Source organism: Crocuta crocuta, unplaced genomic scaffold (assembly GCF_008692635.1).
Source record: "Crocuta crocuta isolate KB4526 unplaced genomic scaffold, BGI_CrCroc_1.0 scaffold352, whole genome shotgun sequence".
In the NCBI taxonomy this organism is placed as follows: domain Eukaryota; kingdom Metazoa; phylum Chordata; class Mammalia; order Carnivora; family Hyaenidae; genus Crocuta; species Crocuta crocuta.
The window spans coordinates 3,615,068-3,633,865 of NW_027532169.1; the positions used below are offsets into that span (position 1 = coordinate 3,615,068).

General features: G+C 49.0%; 1 protein-coding gene across 2 annotated transcripts in view; it reads right to left on the reverse strand.

The window, feature by feature from the left end:
* The window catches only part of IGF2BP1 (insulin like growth factor 2 mRNA binding protein 1), a 51,540-nt gene that overhangs the window by 31,448 nt on the left and 1,294 nt on the right, over positions 1–18,798 (reverse strand). For both annotated transcript variants that reach the window (XM_077776836.1, XM_077776835.1), the window contains exon 2: positions 18,316–18,376. In XM_077776836.1, coding sequence (XP_077632962.1) covers positions 18,316–18,376 — 61 coding nt within the window. The remainder of the gene's footprint in view (positions 1–18,315; positions 18,377–18,798) is intronic.

An 18,798-nucleotide genomic window follows, 5' to 3' on the forward strand; every position in this document is an offset into this window, starting at 1 on the left:
CACCTTATCAAAAGTCAAACCTGGACTTTCATCTCTGCAGGGAACCAGGATTAAACTGGGATTTCCAGATTAGATCCTTCACCTCCACCCCTCCCCCGGGCCACAATTTTCAGACTAGCAGGCTATGTGGCCTTGGGCAAGTCAAACCTCAACTCTCAGGACCTCAGTTTCTCACTTCTGGGAAACAAGGGTCAGGATTAGCCTTTTTACAGGGTCTCATGGTCCCAGACATGGATCAACCCGGTCTACCTCCAGGAAAGGCTTTCTTAATCAGAGGAATTTTCTATGTCCTGATGATCTCAAGTAAGCGGTTCTTAAGATGCCCCTCCTGCCTTTTTGGAGACTTGGTTTCCATTAAGGAATGTGATAAAAGGGAAGAAGACTCTACACCAGAAAAACGCCCAACATTCTGCATGCAGTTTCAAGGTTTTAGGAGTTGGTGAAAGCTTCGGGATCCATCCATACGCCCCAAATTCCGACATCCTTCCACACATCTACACACTGAACTCTTCCCGATGATGTCCAAATCTTCACTCAAGCCTACAGGCAACTCCTCAAAAAAGCTGGCAAGAAACTAACCAAAGGCAATTAGAAAATAAGCTTGGTTGGGGGTGGGGTTCAAGTGATCACTGGCACGCTGGGCAAGAGCGAGCCACAAAGATGTTACAAACCTCCAGACACATCATGCTCGCTCAAGCCTAAAAGGCAGGCAAGAAAAACTCGCTACCATGACCTGCCTCAAGGTTTCTGTAGTCCGAGTGCTACAGGCATTTACTCCATAGAATTCGTGGCACCTATCATGCGCCGGGCCCGGGCTGTCCACACCACAGTAGCCACTGGTCACGTGTGGCTTTGGAGCAAATGAAATGTGGCTACGGCAACTGAGGAACGGAATTTCCTTGTGTTCTGTATTTATATAATTTAACTTTTCCTCCGTAAAATTTCTGAAATCTAAGTACAGATCAAAGGTTCCCTGTGAAACCTCACTAGCATCTGACTTGTAGTAGGCTCTACATATTAAATACGCCCCAGATTCTTTATGACTTTGTACCCCACCACCCAAAATAAAGACCTCCTTATTACATTGATTTCATGTCGAATGGATAATAACTCTGAATTTTCCAGGAGCACCGAGGTGATTCAGTTGGTTAAGCGTCCTGACTCTTGATTTCAGCTCAGGTCATGATCTCAAGGTTCGTGAGATCAAGCCCCAAGTCGGGCTCTGTGCTGACAGTGCAGAGCCTGCTTGGGATTCTCGCTCTCAAAACATAAACCAACTTTAAAAATAATAATATTTTGAACTTTTCAATTCATTTTAGAATTAATCTTTTTTCCTTATTTTCACTCTTTTCTGACATGGGTCCTAGGAAATTTCAAAAATTAAAAAGAACCTAAACCAAAAAAAAGAAAGAAAGAAAGAAAGAAAGAAAGAAAGAAAGAAAGAAAGAAAGAAAGAAAGAAAGAAAGAGAGAGAAAGAAAGAAAGAAATTTACATACGTGGCTCTCGTTGCATTCCTACTGCATAAGGCTGGGCACTGTGCTACAGTGTAGAGCTAATGTGACAGAAGACAGGCAAGCCTCCTGTGCTCAGGGAGCTGACAGTTCAGTAGGGGACCCCATTTGGTTGGGGATGGGAGGAAGGAACAGACAGGGCTAACTGGAGAGGAGAGGGAGGCTGTCCACTGGATCCCTTTATTTTTTTAATGTTGATTTATGTTTGAAAGAGAGAGAGAGTGTAAGCAGGAACAGCGGGGGGTGGTGCAGACCGAATTGGAAGCAGGCTCCAGGCTCTGGGCTGTCAGCACAGAGCCTGATGTGGGGCTCGAACTCACAAACTGTGTGACCTGAGCCAAAGACAAATGCTTAACCGACTGAGCCACTGAGGCGCGTCCCATTCACAGGACCCCTTTAGACGTGGGTGATGCCGTGGACTTCTCTCGACAAGAGAGTGCCCTGTGGCTAAGGCTGGAGTAGAAGCACCCTCCCAAAGCTGGCTCTCCTCCCAGATTCCCCCAGCTGGAAGTCACACATAAAAGATGTCCCAAAGTGCCAACCTCTGCCTTTTCCATAAGATCACCACTGACCCAGCCCTTCCTCCCCAGCCTGCCTCCTTCTCCCTAGAGGGTGGAGAGGTGAAGAAAATAATTGTCCAGGAAAGCCTCTGAAGGGGGCGGACCTGGCACGCTCCAGGCATGGCAGTAGCTGAGAAAGGGGGCGGGGCTGGAGGGGAGGAGGAGCTGGCACCATGCCCAGGGCTCCGTGCCAGGCTGGTCCAGAGGCAGGGCAGCCAGACAGGCAGGCTGTCAGGTGGGTTGGTGGGCAGGGTAGGGGCTGCAAAGGAAAATATGAACCTACTGAAAGACAAGACTAGGCAGGAAAGATGCCACCACGCAGGTGAATGCCAGGGCAAGGGAGGGGGGAAGGCAGGGCCGGCACTGGGTTCCGGGAACGTGGTCTTTTTAAAAAATGTTTATTTATTTTGAGAGAGAGAAAGAGCGAGCAGGGGAGGGGCAGAGAGAGAGAGGAGAGGGAGACAGAATCTCAAGTAGGCTCTGCACTGTCAGCACGGAGCCCGATTGCAGGGTTCGAACTCACAAACCACTGAGATCATGACCTGCGTGGAAATCAAGCGGAAACCAAGAGTCAGCCGCCTAACCGAGTGAGCCGCCCAGGCGCCCCAGTGTGAACATGACGTTTAAAAATGTAGCACACATGTACTGTCCCACATGTGCTCTGACTCCTGCGCTAATGCTGGAGACAAGCAGAAAGGAAAAGCGAAACTCCAGAAGCGACTCTGGGATGGACCACATACCCCTCTCCTTTGGAAGGCTCTGTACTATGTTTAATATGCTCCTGGCCTACCTGAAGGAAGAGAAGAGGGNAACACTAAGAAGTTCCTGTTAAACGAAATCAGATTCATACACTGAGCAGGAGACAAGTATAAGCCCCTCAAGCCTGAGCGGGTCCTCAACAAGTCACTTTCAATTGACAGTTGGAGAAACGGAGGCTCAGCAAAAAGGACAAGCGCCTTGGCAGCTCTAAGGTAGAACTAGAACTCGGGTCTCCTCCCAAGGCTGGCGTATGCTCATCTCACCAAAGCTTGCTGCTTTCTCTCTGACAAGGAGTGTTAACAGAGCAGAAGCTTGTAAAGCCCCCATGTCAGCAGCAGGAAAAATGCCCATATTCTGTATGGCTAAGTGCGTGCCAACTGGCTTTTACTGCATGCGGCTCTAATTTGGGCACAGGGTTTAACTCACAGAAGAGCTAACTATACTATTATACGGCTGGATGGCTGTCAGAGAAATGTTAGCAGTGTGAAAGGACAGTCACCAAAAATCCTTGCAAACTTTCACGTCCGTCTAGGGACAGGCAAGGCAGCGAAGGTGAGACACGGCGCAGGGAAGGCGTTAACTGGTGTTAGCAAGCAAACCTCTGCGATGAATACTTCGCTCAACTCACTCATCTTGGAAATAAATGGTTTGACAAGACAGCCCACGTTTTGCTTTTTTTTTTTTTTTCTTGCCCATCTGGGCAGCACCAGAGGAAGCCAAAACAGAAGCTCTGAGACAGAGGAGCTCTTTCCAGACAAATTTCAAGTCTGCCCGGGCCAACTGCCTCTCCCTCCCACCACCTTGCTCTCTGCTGAGAATTGTTGTCTTTCACCTGAGTGGTTCCTAGAGGGAACCGAACAAGCTCTATCTATGCTCCTAAGTGCGAGGAAGGGGAATCTGGGAATGGGGGAGGTGGGCAGAAGCCGCCTTCAGAATAAACGCCTTCAGAATAAACCTAACGCGTGGGGACAAATGATAAAGAGGTGAGACCCCACGTGAGCAGTACAGGCTTCCTGCTGGAGATAGTGATGGTACGAGGTAAGAAACGAACCGTTGTGGGGGCATCTGGGTGGCTCAGTTGATTAAGCGTCCGACTTCGGCTCAGGTCATGATCTCACAGCTCGTGGGTTCGAGCCCCGTATAGGGTTCTGTGCTGACAGCTCAGAGCCTGGAGCCTGCTTCAGATTCTGTGACTCCCTCTCTCTCTCTCTGCCCCTCCCCAGCTCGCCCTTTGTCTCTCCGTCCCTCAAAAATAAATAAATGTTAAAAAAAAATTTTTTTAAGGAAGGAATGGTTCCGGACATCGTTCACCATCCTCCTCAGGCTAGCAGGGAGATCTTTCCAGCATCTTCTCTGCGGGTGGGGGGAGGCTACCATGCTCTGAGAGGGAAAGGCAGAGGGAGGGCTAGAAAGACTTATTTCCTGCCCCGACCGCAGGAGAGAGGTTGGTTGAACTCTCCCCCCCCACCCCCTCCGGTGGGGATCTCAGCAATTCTCCAGAAAGCTTAAGAGCCAAAAGGTCTGGCACTCCGGGACCCAGAGACCTGGCCTCAGAGACCTGGCTGAGGCCGGAGCTGGCGCTTGGCGAAAGCACCATGGGGCATGCCTCGGAAATGGAGAGAGGCCGAGGCTCTCTCCTCGGTAGGGAACAGCAAACCCGGAGAGCCTAGTGCAAGACAGGATTTGGCGGTGGAGCCCTCAGAAGCAAGGAAAAAGGAAACTAGACCAGCGTCAAGAGAGATCCGTCTCCAGCAGCTCCATTCCAGCCCCAGGAAAAGACCCTATGGTACGGAGCACAGTTCCTGGGATCATTAGTGTTCCCTGCGAAAGGATGGGAATGCATCCCAGTATACGTTTTCAAAAATGATCATCAACCATCCTATTAGTGGGAAGGAGCCCGGGTTGTGCTGTGTCCCTCCTGCTCGAGGCTAAGCCCTAGAGGGATTCCCTCCGGAGACCTGTTGTTGGTAGTGGGAAACTCCAGGGCGCTGGTGTCTGCTGGGGTGAGCGGTTCATCAGAACAACTGTCCTCGGCCTCGGCCCTGCCTCGAGGCGGGGCAGCTGGATGCCCTTCCGCCGGCGCTTCCTCCCCCAGCCCGGGGGGAGAAGGCTTGGGCCGCGAGTCCCACCAGCACGGTCCAAGATGGTGCAGCCGGCAAGGTCTCGGCCATGCCAGGAGCCCCAGGGTGGCCAGCGGGGCCCTCCGCCGCCCCGAGGAGGGCCGCGGAGAGCGGGGGCAGGCAGGGCAAAGGAGGAGAAAGAGGTGCCTGGGAAGGGCGGCAGCAGCTGAGGGTGGGGGAGGGCTGGCAGCAGCTGGGGGGAGGAGGGGAGCCCTGGGGAACGGGCAACTGAGAAGGCCGGAGCAGCTGAGCGGCCGCGCTGGCCNTGTGTGTGTCTGTGTCTCTCTCTTTCTCTCTCTCTCTCTCTCTCTCCCTCCAGAGCCACCGGCCGAAACCCGACCCCATGAGCGAGCCAGGCAGCCAGCGAGGGGCAGGCTCCCCCTCCGGGGTCCTTTAGTAAATCCAGACCCGACCTCCCTGTGGTCAGGGCTGTGACTGAGGTGGTCCTGTGGGGGAGGGGGCTTCCCGCCTGCAAACAGGCCTGCAAGCATTTAAGTGGGAACCGGTTGGGGGTAGGGGGCCGGGAGGGGGCTGGAAGTGGGGCCGCAGAAGCTGGAGGGGAGAAAATGGCCCGGGAGGCGGCATTCCTTAGAGACCTCGGCCGGGCTGCGGGAGGAGGCAGGCCCAGGCCAGGCAGGCCTCCCACCGAGAAGGCAGGAACTGAGGCCCGGGAGTGGGAGTGGGAGTGGGCCGCGCGGGCCAGGCTGGGGGCCCGGGACGAAGGGGCCGTAGGGCCCGGAGGAAAAAAAGACCCCCTTTCCGGGGCGTCCCTGGAGCCTCCTCGGAAAAGTTACAATCGGAAGAGTCCTACCTTCCTCCACACACACACACACACACACACAGTCTAAGGCACTGGGTGAGGAGGACCTTCTTTGTGTGCCCTCTTGGGGTGTCATTGATTAATGATAATCTTATTAATACTTCCATTTGCAAGGTACTGGAGGGTTTACCAAGTCCTTTACACCCACATCCCCTAGGAACCTAGAACAGCGGCAAGAGTTTGACTGGAGCCTCTAACCCGCCACAGAAGCCGAAGATTTTTTTTCCTTTCCATTCTGCAGTTCCAAAAAACCAGGCTCAGAGAGGTTAGGTGACTAACTCAAGGTGTCCCTTAGCCACCGAGGTCCGCTATACCACGAAGTCGGCTCGTGCTGGTCAGCGAAAAGAATCTACCTGGGTTCTCGCTCCTCAAAAACATACAGAAGCTATGAATTATGGTTCTGTAGGCTTGTAACAAAGGTCAACTCTTTGTCCCTTCCTGCTAGGAGGAGGGGGGGTGGGGTGGGAGGAGAAGCATCTCAAGCCCTGCCCTTCCCCCCCAGCCTCCCATTTTCTGCGGGTGGAACCCAAACAAAGGTGGGGGAGGGATGAGCGCTGGTGCCTACCAGAATGCCAAAGGATTGAGGCCCTTGGAACTCAAAATACCTAGTTTATTTCATGGGGCTTCTGGAGAAGATAAGGAAAGGGGGCCAGGAAATGATCCGGACCCCAGATTCCAAGTTTCCCAATCTGGGGAAATGTCAAGCCAAAGTTGATACTTGAACTGACCCCACGCAAGTCGTCATCCACTCCACTCTTGTCCCGCTCACATCCCTCTCCGTGGGTCCTTTTCATTCTGAAAGCAGAATTCCCCTTTCCCACCTTAGCTGCCCAGATGAGGAGAATTTTGTTTTCTTCAACCCCTGAAAATGGGCTGAAAATCCCCACAGGGAGAGGAAAATAAAATGCAAAGCAGGTATACAAGAGCTGGGTGAGAAAGAGGCTCAGAACAGGGAGAAATTAACATTGCGCATGTTTTTTATTTGCTAACCTTATGCTCTTCCCCCCCAAAAGCTCAAGGTAAGATTCAATTTCTTATATTAATATATATTTTTCAGGAGGAGGGATGGGGAGGGGCAGAAAAAGGAGGAGGGACAGAAAGAGAGGGACAGAGAGAATTCCAAGCAGGCTCCATGCTGTCTGGGCTCTTATACAGCACAGAGCCCAGTGCAGGGCTTGATCCCAGGACCCTAGGATCATGACCTGAGCCTAAATCAAGAGTCAGACACTCCACCGATTGAGCCACCCAGGTGCCCCAGATTAAATTCCTTTGAATTGTTGGGGCGCCTGGGTGGCTCAACTGGTTAAGCATCCCAACTTCTGCTCGAATTGTGATCTCACAATTCGTGGGTTTGGGCCCCGGGTCAGGCTCTGTGCTGACAGCCCAGAGCCTGGAGCCTGCTTCGGATTCTGTGTCTCGCTCTCATTCTGCCCCACCCCAACTCAGGCTCTGTCTCTCTCTTTCTCTCTCTCAAAAATAACCATTAAAAAAAATTTTAAGCAAATAAATAAATTTCTTTGAACTGTTAAAAGATCACCCGTTCCCACCTGTTCCCACCTTCTTAGAAAGCTCAACCGTAGAGGTAGAAAGGCTTGGCCGTGAATCCCAGCACTTCTGCGTCTTCAAGGTATTGACTAAGTATTGACTGGCTAAGTTACTTTAACCACTCAGTCTCAGCGTGTTCTGTAGAAGGCAGATACCTGCACAGCGTCCTTATCAAGATTGAGCGAAGTGACACTGGTTAAATGTGAATAGATACTCAGTAAATGCTCCCTGTAATTGTGGAAGGAATTCATCTTTTGACCTGAGTCACCTGGAACAGGACTCTGAAGCAGAGAAGATGCTCAGTTAAGGAAATAAACGGGGGTACCGTGCGCTACGTGCCTGAGGCCTCCCCACGACAGTGCTACCCCCTCTCCCCCAGATGAAGTGTCTCCCCATCAACAGCTCCCTGTCAATCCATAATGCTCTCCTTAATCCGCTCCTATTTTGCCTGCCTATCCTCCAAAACACAGCTTAGCTCACTCAAAGCCTCCCTCCTCTATTTTAGTCCCTGAGGTTGTGTGCCTCCCATTTTAATGCATAGGCTCTTGGCCTCTGCTGTGTCCCACAGCTTTTCCTGGATCTAGAGTGACAATGCTGGAGGGCACCGATCGTATCTTGTACCTCTTTTGCGCACCTCCTGTCAACCCTTGTTTCTCTTCCCCACCCTGAAAAAGACCCAACAGTGCCAAATAAAAAACCCAACTAATAATTAGTATTTAAGGCGGGGGGCGGGGGGGGAGTCTAAGGCAAAGACTCCCATTTGTTACAGGATTAAGAGGTGACCACCATCCACTCTGTAAGAAATAGCAATCCTGGCAATGGTTGAAATCCCACAGGTGGGGTGGGGAGTTTCTGTTTATGGAGTGCAGTTTCAGTCCTGCGAGATGAAGAGTTGTAGAGATGAATACAGGTGATGGCGACACAACACTGTGAACGTGCTTAATGGCAATGAACTGCGCACTTAAAAATGGTTACAATGCTGCGGCGCCCAGGGCACTCAGTCAGTTAAGCATTTGACTTCCCCTCAGGTCACGATCTCGTGCTTTCTGGGTTCGAGCCCCGCATCAGGCTCTGCGCTGACAGCTCAGAGCCTGGAGCCCGCTTTAGATTCTGTGTCTCTCTCTCTCTGCCCCTCCCTTGCTCATCTCTGTCTGTCTCTCAAAAATAAATACACATTAAAAAAATTTTTTAGGGGCGCCTGGGTGGCTCAGTCGGTTAAGCAGCCGAATTTGGCTCAGGTCATGATCTCACAGTCCGTGGGCTCGAGCCCCACGTCGGGCTCTGTGCTGACAGCTCAGAGCCTGCTTCCCATTCTGTGTCTCCTCTCTCTGCCCCTCCCCTGCTCGGTCTCTGTCTCTCAAAAAATAAAGACATAAAAAAAATTTTTAATAATGGTTATGATTGTAAAGTTCATGTTATGTATGCTTTAGCACATAGAAGTTATTTCTTTAAAAAGTTTCATTAATCTCAATTATTTTAAAATAATGATTTAGGGGCACCTGCAGAGCTCAGTCGGTTAAGCATCCAACTGATTTCGGCTCAGGTCATGATCTCACAGTTTGAAGAGTTTGAGCCCCATGTCAGGCTCCGCACTGACAGTGTGGAGCCTGCTTGGGATTTTCTCTCCCTTTCTCTGCCCCTCCCTTGCACGTGTTCTCTGTCTCTCAAAAACTAATTTTTACAAAACCTTAAAATAATTATTTTAAGGAGCACGCAACTCTTTGGTCTCCAGGTCATGAGTTCAAGCCCCACTGGGGGCCTAGAGTCTACTTAAAATTAAGTAAATAAAAGGTTAAAAAAAGTCAAAGTGAAATATTTAAAATTCGTTTCCAACCTAAACAATTCAAATTTTCAACTAAAAAAATACTTTGATTTAAAATTCTCTTACAATACTGAGGAAAAGGTAAAAAAATAAAATAAAAATCTAAAAGCTCCTGGAGAAAAATGAACTGAGCAGTTGTATCCCCTTCCAGCTCTACTCTAAGACCAGTCTTTCCCTCGTCCTTCTCTGTGTTCCGGAATACCTGGAGAGGGCACCCCCCTGCAACAGGAGACTGCACGCAGAAGAATCAGGGGCTGAACGAAGGCGTGCATGAAGGAACGCAGTCAGACGCACCAAACTTCACAGCAAAACGCAAGCGATCTCACCAGTCCGTTCCGTCTTGTTAAATCTTTTCTTACGCGGAATCTGGCTGTAAACATGTATTTTTTTAAACTCTCTCCTCCCTGCTCCCCTGCAGAAAATTGCTCCTGCCAGAATGGCAAAGCACCCCTAGCACACACCCGGGCTAAAGCTGCTGACAGTGGGATGTCTTGAAGAGATCCCTCCAGTCACAAGCTTAAATTTAGCAAACTGCTCACTCAGGAAAGTCCAGCGAGGGGCCAGGGTAGGAAAATGCGAGAACGGTTATCTCATGGAGACATTGGATGCTTGGGAAGACCACCTTCTTATCCCACCACTTGCCTGCCCCCTGCTTATTCCGGACAAGTATCACTCTGCTCTGCTCTGAAAAGCCAGCAGCAGCAGCTCGCAATCCAAACGGTAGTAACAACATTCAGGAAAATCCTCTAGGTGACAGCGAGTCGGCCAGGTTTTCCCCTCTTACATTCCGTAAAAAGTTGCTGGTGTGGAGGACACTCAACAAAAGGACTAAAGAAAACCTTCCGAGCCCTGCTCCCTTCCCAAGCCAGCCCCCTCTGTCTGAACACACTGGCTGCAGCCACCAGCAGCCTGGCCTGGAGGATCATCTTTACTCTTTAATTTAGGGCTCTGTCTCCAGATCCTGCCAAAGCAAACGCTCTATTACAGACGGACTTCTCCCAAGCAACTCAGAGACCTGGAGGAGGAAGTAGAATAAATATTTCTAGCTCGGAACAGACCTCCTCCACCGGTTTCCTCCGCCCGACGGCCCCCACTCCAGTTCCGGTCTCCCCTCATCTTCTCCTCTTCATCTTCAGAGTCCCTAATGGGAAGCTGAGGAGCCCCAAGCAATCCCAGATGCCACTCCAGTGGGGAGGCGACACATATCATTCCACATAAACTAATTGTAAACCCCTTTATAGTAACTGATTAAAGTCACAAGCCTGTTAAATGGCCAAAACCCACATCCGGAATGGAAGCCCTTCCTCTCCCCACCCCACTCAGAGAAGGTTCAAACCTCAGTCCCTAGACTGAGATTTCGAAAGGGGCAAGAGGTCTGTGCACCCTTTGAACAGGGAGCCCCGAAGGGTGAAAGTGGACGCGACGGTGGGCGCCCGGGAAGGTGAGGCTGCTGGAGCGCCGCCCTCTACAAGGGCACAGGAAAGGGAACAGCGTATGTGGTCGCTTGCCGGACACCGAGGGACCCCCAACTCCGGCAAGGCCATTTTGTTAGCCTACCACGAGGGGAGCGTTAAGGCAAACATGCCCGTGGGGGAAGCTGCTCTCCTTCCTTCCTTCCTCAGACCCCCAAGGACTCCCCGGGTCTCCTTCATCCTGGATTCTTGTAATGCTTACCTCATCTGCAGAATGAAGGTGGTCCCTCACTCACCAGTATCCCTACACTACATGCCCCTTTGACAGCAGCCCTCGAGTGTGAAATTTCACCTGGCGCGGCCTCATGGCATCCACGATGCTAGAATCTATGGCCCACTCACCTAAGGAAAGATCAGTAGCATTCTGCACGGTGCTTGTACCGCCTCTTCAAGCCTTTTGCCTGACAGGATGGGGTAAGAGACTTAGCAGTGGGGTCCATAACCCAGGGAGTCTGGGGGGGGATTGCCCTAGTGAGCTTCAGCCGCCTCTTCCAAAAGGTGGCTTTTCCTTTCAACATACAGGTCATCAAAGCTCCCTAAACATCAGTCCCTTTCAATGTGCCTAGCCCTCCTTGTCCCATGTAAAATACATGCCACAGTCACATAAACACACTTAAAACACCCGACCTGCTGCTTTAGAGTATATGCCCCCAGCTGCCACGGTCCAAAGACAGAAGGCAGAGAGATCTGTATCTAAAACAAATAACAACAGCAATAATAATAGTTAATGTGTAGTAACACCGTGGTTTACAGTTATAGAACTTGAGGCTTAAGAAGATTAACTTCTGCAGTTTCATAGTCATTGCCTGACTCCAAAGCTTGTGTTTTTTAAACACCAAGCTCTCCTGGGAGACCTTTCCCCCACAGTCCCAATATAGGGTGGGGGGAGGGACCTAGGCTAGGTCATGAGACCCTGACCTAATAGAGCTTCCTCTCTCTCTTTTTTAATCTAAATCCTACAATTTAAAAATTTTTTAATGTTTTATTTACTTCTGAGAGAGAGAGAGACACAGCTTGAGCAGGGGAGGGACAGAGAGAGGGAGATACAGAATCAAAAGTAGTCTCCAGGCTCTGAGCTAGCTGTAAGCACAGAGCCCGACTCGGGGCTCGAACCCACGAACCGTGAGATCATGACCTGAGCCGAAGTCGGATGCTTAACCGACTGAGCCACCCAGGCGCCCCAAGCTTCCTCTCTCCTTGAGCCTCAGGAGTTCAGAATGATTCCTGTGCCCCCGGCTCCTGCTGCTGAAGAACTCAGACCCCCACAAACAACCTTTATACAAAACCATCTTTTTTTTTTTTTCTGATTCCTGATTTCTCCTCCGAAAGATTCTAACTACATCCAATCAACGAAACCATCCAATCAAACTTCGCAGACTTAACATTTTCCATTGCAAGTGGCCAAAACATCTGGATGCCGGACTAATTTTTCAACTGAAACTGACTCTCAATGAATAAAAACTGAAGTTTTCCTTAACCCTCTTCTACAGAAATATTGAGAGGGCTGACTAGAACCCATGGAACAGACGCGGTGTGGGCAAACAGGTCCTCTCCTGTGGCCTCTCAGAGAGGGAGTTCTCCATTCCCTTTCCCTATGCTAGGAGCGAAATTCACACCCATCCATCCTGTCTGGTCCCTTGGGTGGCTTGAGCCACCAAAATGCCACAGGTCTAATAATCAGACTTCTCCTTAGGGGCTTTGAAATTATCTGGACATCCCAGTCCAATATTCTTCGAGTCACCTAGCTATTTGCTCTGTATTTCATTCAAGAAGCAGTTTACTAATGGTTCGCCATGCTCTGTGCTCTCTGCCGTATGACCACAAGACAGGACTTCCGTGATGGGTCTCTGAATCCTGCAAGATCGGACTTCCGTGATGGAACTCCCTGCCTGGCCCTGTCTGTTCTGTACAGTTGATTTCAGTGTCTTGCAATCAATCAGGTTTTCTCCGACTGTACTGAAATGACTGCGGTCCAGACCTACTTTTGTCCTGCGGTTTGCCCATAATCAACATACAGTTTACTTCGGTGGCCTGTGTTTAGGATGGAAACTTGTTCCAGCCTGCTGTGCCTTCATTCCTGGACTATTTATTGCAAACCTACTAGCTGCAGACCCTTACAAAGCTGGCTCTGCTTGTTGGGTATCAGGACGACCCCTCCCACTCACTACAAAAGTACATAGAGCCCCCCGTGAACCAAATCTGAGGGGCCATCCAAATATTTCTATTGGAACGGAGCTAGTCCACTGGAGACCGAATATCTTCCTGCTGGCAGTGCCTTCCTTCCAAGGGTATGGCTAGTACAGACACCCCCAGGGTATGATCGATCTCTTCCTGGCCAAATCAAACTTTTACCGGTAACCCAAAAAACATGTGCTCTCTTGAGTGCCTGTCTTCAGAGACCCTGCCTTGCTTTTGTTTTGACAGGCATTTTAAAAGGTGTGGGCAGGGAGAGGAAATGGGCTGGGCACAGGTGGAAATGGCGGGCCAATTTTAGGGTTACATATAGTCAAACCCTGGCTGAGACCCAGAGAAAACTCTTCTTCGAAAAACCCTCAGTGGCCCACCTGAGGAGCTGCGGTCGAATCTTTTACCCCACGAATAAAAGGCGTCCTAGAAACTCTGGTGACTACTACTCCCTTTGTTGTTATTTCAGCCTTTGGAACGTGGGGCCAGTCCATTTTCTAAAGGCTCCTGGACCCTTTTGAGCTCCCAGTCCTACGCCCCATTGCCAAGGGGCCTCGGCTACTGGGAAGGGCCCACCACCACATGCACCTACCTCCATTTTCTCTCCACCTCTCTCGTCCTGTTTGCTCCCTCTCTACCCACCCCTCCCCAGGCCTCTTCGCTCCGCCTTGGCTTCTTGCTTCTGCCTTGGGGTGGCAGCGTCTAGGGACAGGCCGGGCGCCCGCAGCCCGGGGCCGCCCCACGTGGGCGCGGCTGGGGATCCGGGGCTCTCAGGTCCAAGGTGNCCCGCGCGGGCCCTCCAGGAAGCGCAGCCGGCGGCGCAGCCGACTTTCTCGGCTTTTTGAAAAACGGGAAGGGAAGGCAGGCGACCCCGCCGGCAGAAAGCGCCTTGCCCTTCGCCCAAATCTCCCACCCGGCTTCCAAGGCTGCCGCCGGCGACCCCCTCTCCCCGCCGCGGGTCGCTNCGCCCCCCCCCCCCCGCCGCGGGTCGCTGCGCGCCTCCGGCCGCTGCTCTTTAAAAGGGAAGCGGGAACTCCACCCCAACCCCCATCTCTCTTTCTCTTTTTTTTCCCCCGTCTGGAATTTCCAACCCGGGGACTGACTCGTCTGATTTCTCCAGTCTCCCCTGCTGCTTTTTTTTTTTCCCCTCCTCTTTTCTCTCCCTTAACACTCCCATCCCATATTCGAAGCTGCACTTTCTGGAAGGCATTGGCCACGTTTTAAAATCTTTATAGAGGATGGACGGAGAACAAGACTGGATTCAAACCCTCACAGCTGGCAAAATGTCTGTTCTCCAAACGCCTGTATCATACATTTATTCTAATGGCAACACTACCACCACTGGCCGACCCCCATCCCAGATAGAACCCAGATAGAACCCAGATACATCGTCTTCTAGCAAAACCTCCCCAAATTGCAACACAGCACTCGCTGGTCTCTGCCCCCCTCCCTCACTCAACTAAACCAGATCCGAAATTGTTAATGATGTTTTATAATCGTATTCTCCCTAGCCGATCTCAATGGTATCTTTGTCAGCTGGCTGTTACACATTAAAGTGTAGAATAAACTCTGACGAAATAGCCTTAAAAGTACCCACACACATAAAATAGAGTCAAATGACATATATTAAGGTAATTGAAAAAGATTAGAAGCTCAGAACCTTTGAATCAAGATTTTTCCAAACTGCTCATGTCATGTATTTCATCTCTGAAACATAATTGCCAGAATGTTTTGCTCTTTTTCCACCAAGAGCTATGCCATCACCAGAACTTTACATTTGGAACAGTTGACCATGCTTGGAATACATTAGTGATGGGAATTACAATTCTTTCCCTTCTTTCCTCCAAAGTTCTCCATCGTAGAAAGCACTGGAGTAAAACTTCATCTTTTGACTTTGGGTCAGAAAAGGTTTCTAGAAACCCTCCACTCTTCCAGAGGACAGTCAGACACCACTGTCCTCAGGAAAGGATCTTGAAACACTGTGTACTAAATGGCAACAAGTTCAGGGTTCTCCCCTGGCAGTAAGGCGAACATAATTCATGAAATGTGTTAAGGTTTACATTCTAGGTGGAAATGAAGTGAGAGTGAATTGATTTCCACCTTCCCTCACCAAAGTGTGCAGAACAATTTAAAAATCAACCATTTTTAAATTTAAAGGCAAAAAACAAACAAACAAACAAAAAAACAAAACAAAACAACAAAAAAAAACACCCTAACCACATACTAAGGAGAAAACCTTTTACTAAAGTGTCAAACTTACTGGGTTCAATAAAGGTCAGATATATCTTCCAACTGCTACCACTGAAGTAAAAGAGCCTGAAAATCCTCCCTCTCCTGTACTTTTTACTCCTTTGTTGTTTTTTCAAAGACATCCCTTTAGCTTCTTAAACCCCCTTATAATTCATCTTCAGCCCCTGAGAACAAGGTTTATTAAAGACAAATCCATTTCTGAAGGCAAAATCTCTTTGCTTCTTTTGCAAACATTTCGTGATCCAATTACTTCAGAGCCAATCACTCGAAATTAAAAACAATATTTTTGCCACTTACAAGACATTCCCTTCTCACAGATTCCCAAAGCTGCTAACTTTTTGGAAATGAAACCGTAAAGTCAGAATAAAGTTTAAGCCCTTTCGGAGAGTTCTCCCACCTCTTTGGCTCTACTACCCAATTTCTGGGCTTGCTTTTTTTTTTTTTTTAATAATAGTTGGAAGATTAAGGGAAAGGGTTTAACCCACCTCATTTTAAGGGCAGCTTAAGAGAGAACCACCACCATTAACCTGCTAAGAAAATCAATCTTTTCCGTTGAACACATTTGATGTAGAGAAAGGCACTGCACCTCTTGCATTTCAACAGCAACACCTTTTATTTTTATGACAGTGGTTGACCATAGGTATGCTGTCTTTACATCACATTCCTCTAGAAAAAGGCACACGCAATGGCAAATGAAAGTTTAATTCCCTTACAAAGCAAGTCATTTCCCAAGGGAAACAAGTCTCAAATGGGACACCCCTCCCCCCTTACCTTAAGGACCTTTCATGTCCCTCATATATATGAACCCGTCCCAGTACTGTTTTTAAAATGCGCTTGTCTTTTCTCCTTTGTCCTAATATTTGAGTGAATATACACAAATTCTCAACCAAAAGCCAAAACTGTTGGCCAGAATTCCAACACTAAGAGGGAGGTTGGAAAGGTGGGAGAAATTTGAGGTCACCCGTTTGACAAGTTCAAAGTAATGTTTTCCGTTTAAATCCTTAGTGCTCAGTCTCTTGGGTTCTTGAAAGGGTACAAAGTATAGTCATCAAATAGATACAAAGTTAGAACAAAACACATTAATACTTCAAAATCAGGGATGCTGACCTAACTGCTGTAATATTGTATCTTTTGTTGGGTTCCCCCCTCTTAAAAAAAAAAATCCAAGCAAACAAACAAAATGCAGGAACACATAGGGTGTGAGACTTTTATGAATCTCTTAGAAATGTTTCAGGTCCTAACTCAGTTGGAACTGAGGGCATCAGGAAGAGTTACTTCTATTTCTTTCAACAGTAAAAAGTATATATACACAAAACACATATACACAGCGGTTCATTTTGCTTCAAATATTAGTTGTAGCTAATTCACTAGTTCCTGTTTTATGCCTCCATGAGATTGAAAAAGCCAGTAACAGACCAACTGAAGAAATAGTTTTCAGACAGACTAAAAACACATACCACAAAATGCTTCCTTCAAAGAACACAAAATGATAGAGCAAACGGGCTTCATGCAAACACTCTTTTTTTAAATCCTAAAACTTCAAAAATTGATTCATTCTAGAAAAATGAAGTGCCTTCTCACCACCCCGCAAACACACACACACACACACACACACACACACACACACAAATCTGACTCAGTGTTTGCGCTCAAAAAATTATTTTTGGGAAGGGAAGAACACACAAAAGATGCAATTTAACATGGATGGGGAAAAGAAGATTTTGTATCCACTCTTCTCACAAACCCCACCCCTTCCCAAGTCAAAAGGGCCCTAAGTAATGCATTTTGGAGGGAACAAGGAGCCTAAAAACGGCTTGAAAGCAGATGGCTTAGGGGGTAAGATCCATAAATACAGAGCACCATGGAAATTAAAATATAAATGTTTTGGGTCCCATTTCATCACATTTTGCTATTTCTCTTGCCTTCGAATCATTCCCTTTAAAATTTAAACCATCCTGAAGAGCCAAAGGGGGGGGGGGTAAAAAAACCCCACATATTTCAGAATTCCATTTATTCTGGATCTCTCTCCTCAACATGTTTTAAACGCTCAGCTTTCAGTTCAATTATCCACAATCTTCTCAATAAACCTACTGATGTCAGTGGGCTTCTCTCCTTTGCATCTCCAGGAAATGTTCAAAATAATAAATAAGGCTCCCCCCCCTTCTGATTTTATTGCCTCTTTACTCCTAACTCTAATTGCCTTTCCAATAAGAGTTTGGAAGCATTGTGAGGTTAAATCACAGGCTCTATAAACAAAATTACNAAAAAAAAGGCACCCAACCTCCACCTTCCCACCCAGAAAAGACCAGGGATTATTCTCAATGTGGCCAAGTTTCCAGCTGAAATTAGGGGGGAGGACACTCCAAGGAGAGGACAGGGTAACCCATGGCTCAAAGACTTCCTGGGAACTGCCACATAAGGGAAAACTCTGCACTGTCAACATGTTTCAAGTCAGATTTGAGAAAGCTAGACTCTGCCCTTATAATTTCCCAGCCAGAGTTCAATGAAAGACCTGAAATCCACCACGAATCAGATTTGGGGGTAACATGATGGCGGTACCCCACTTTGCTTAAGCGAGGATAGAAGGGTACTGGGACGCAGACACACACACACACACTCTCTCTCTTCACTATTCATCCAGGGAGTTCTAGACCCTCCAAAGAGCCCCAGCTCACAGCCTGAACAAAAAGCTCTCACCCCAGATGGTCCCCTTGTAACAATGGACTGAAGCNTGAAAAAAAAAAAATACTGTCCTTGCCTGTTGCAGAGATATACAGAAAACAAGCATAAGGCTATGAATTCTTTTGGGGGCAGGAACTCAAAATCCACTCCCCCTAGGGAGTCGTAGGGGACCCCCCCCATCTACTTAAGAATTATGCTAAGAGATGGGTGGAGGAAAAAAAGAGAAAGAGGCCTGCTAGAAGTTACAGAAATGTCCATGAGTTGGAACTCTTCGAAGATTTTTAGCTTGCCCGCAAAAATGGCCCCACACCTTGAACAAACTCCACAAGGTTTCTCCCCTATTGATTTTTCCCCCCTTTTCCTTCTCCAAATACCATCTCTCAGCCCACCCCAAACCCGGCTTATTTTTTACAAGCTGTAAACCACCCATTACAAGATCTTAGCCAATCTTCCCTCCCTGCCCCCAACATCCGGAGTTGGGGGTGGGAAGGCCAGTAATGGGTTTCTTCCACTGGAGATACCACGGACCCCTGAACACCGCCTCTAAGCGCCCCCAGGTTGCCTCCCTTCTCAAAGAGCCCTTTCCTACCTTTGTTTTTTGGGGACCGAGTGTTCAATCTCTAGGCGTTTTCCTTGCAATTCGACTTTCCCTAAAGGTTAAAAAAAAAAAAAAAAAAGACAATATAAGAGCTGGAACAGGACTGTGGGGTGGGAAAGGGACGGAGGAAAGAGGGGGACTCGGGAGTCACTGGGATTGGAGACCGGCCTCGGATTCCAGGCAGTGGGGTCCGCGGCCGGACGCCTAAACGGTCGCTCGGGGAATGGTGGAACCCATAAATTCGTTATTGTGTTTTGTGAATTTTCGTTCTGCTCTGTTCTCCCACTGAGGCCAGTTGGGCAGTGGCTCGCTCGGGGAGCGGGATCCGGGAAAAGGGGCGACGCGGGCGCCTGCATGGGCGGGCTGCCTGCTCGGCTCCCAGACGTGGGGAGCAGGGGCCGGGAGAGAAAGGCCCCCCCCCACCCCGCTCCCAAAGTGTGTGGCGGGGGAGGGGTGCAGAAAGAAACTTTAGTT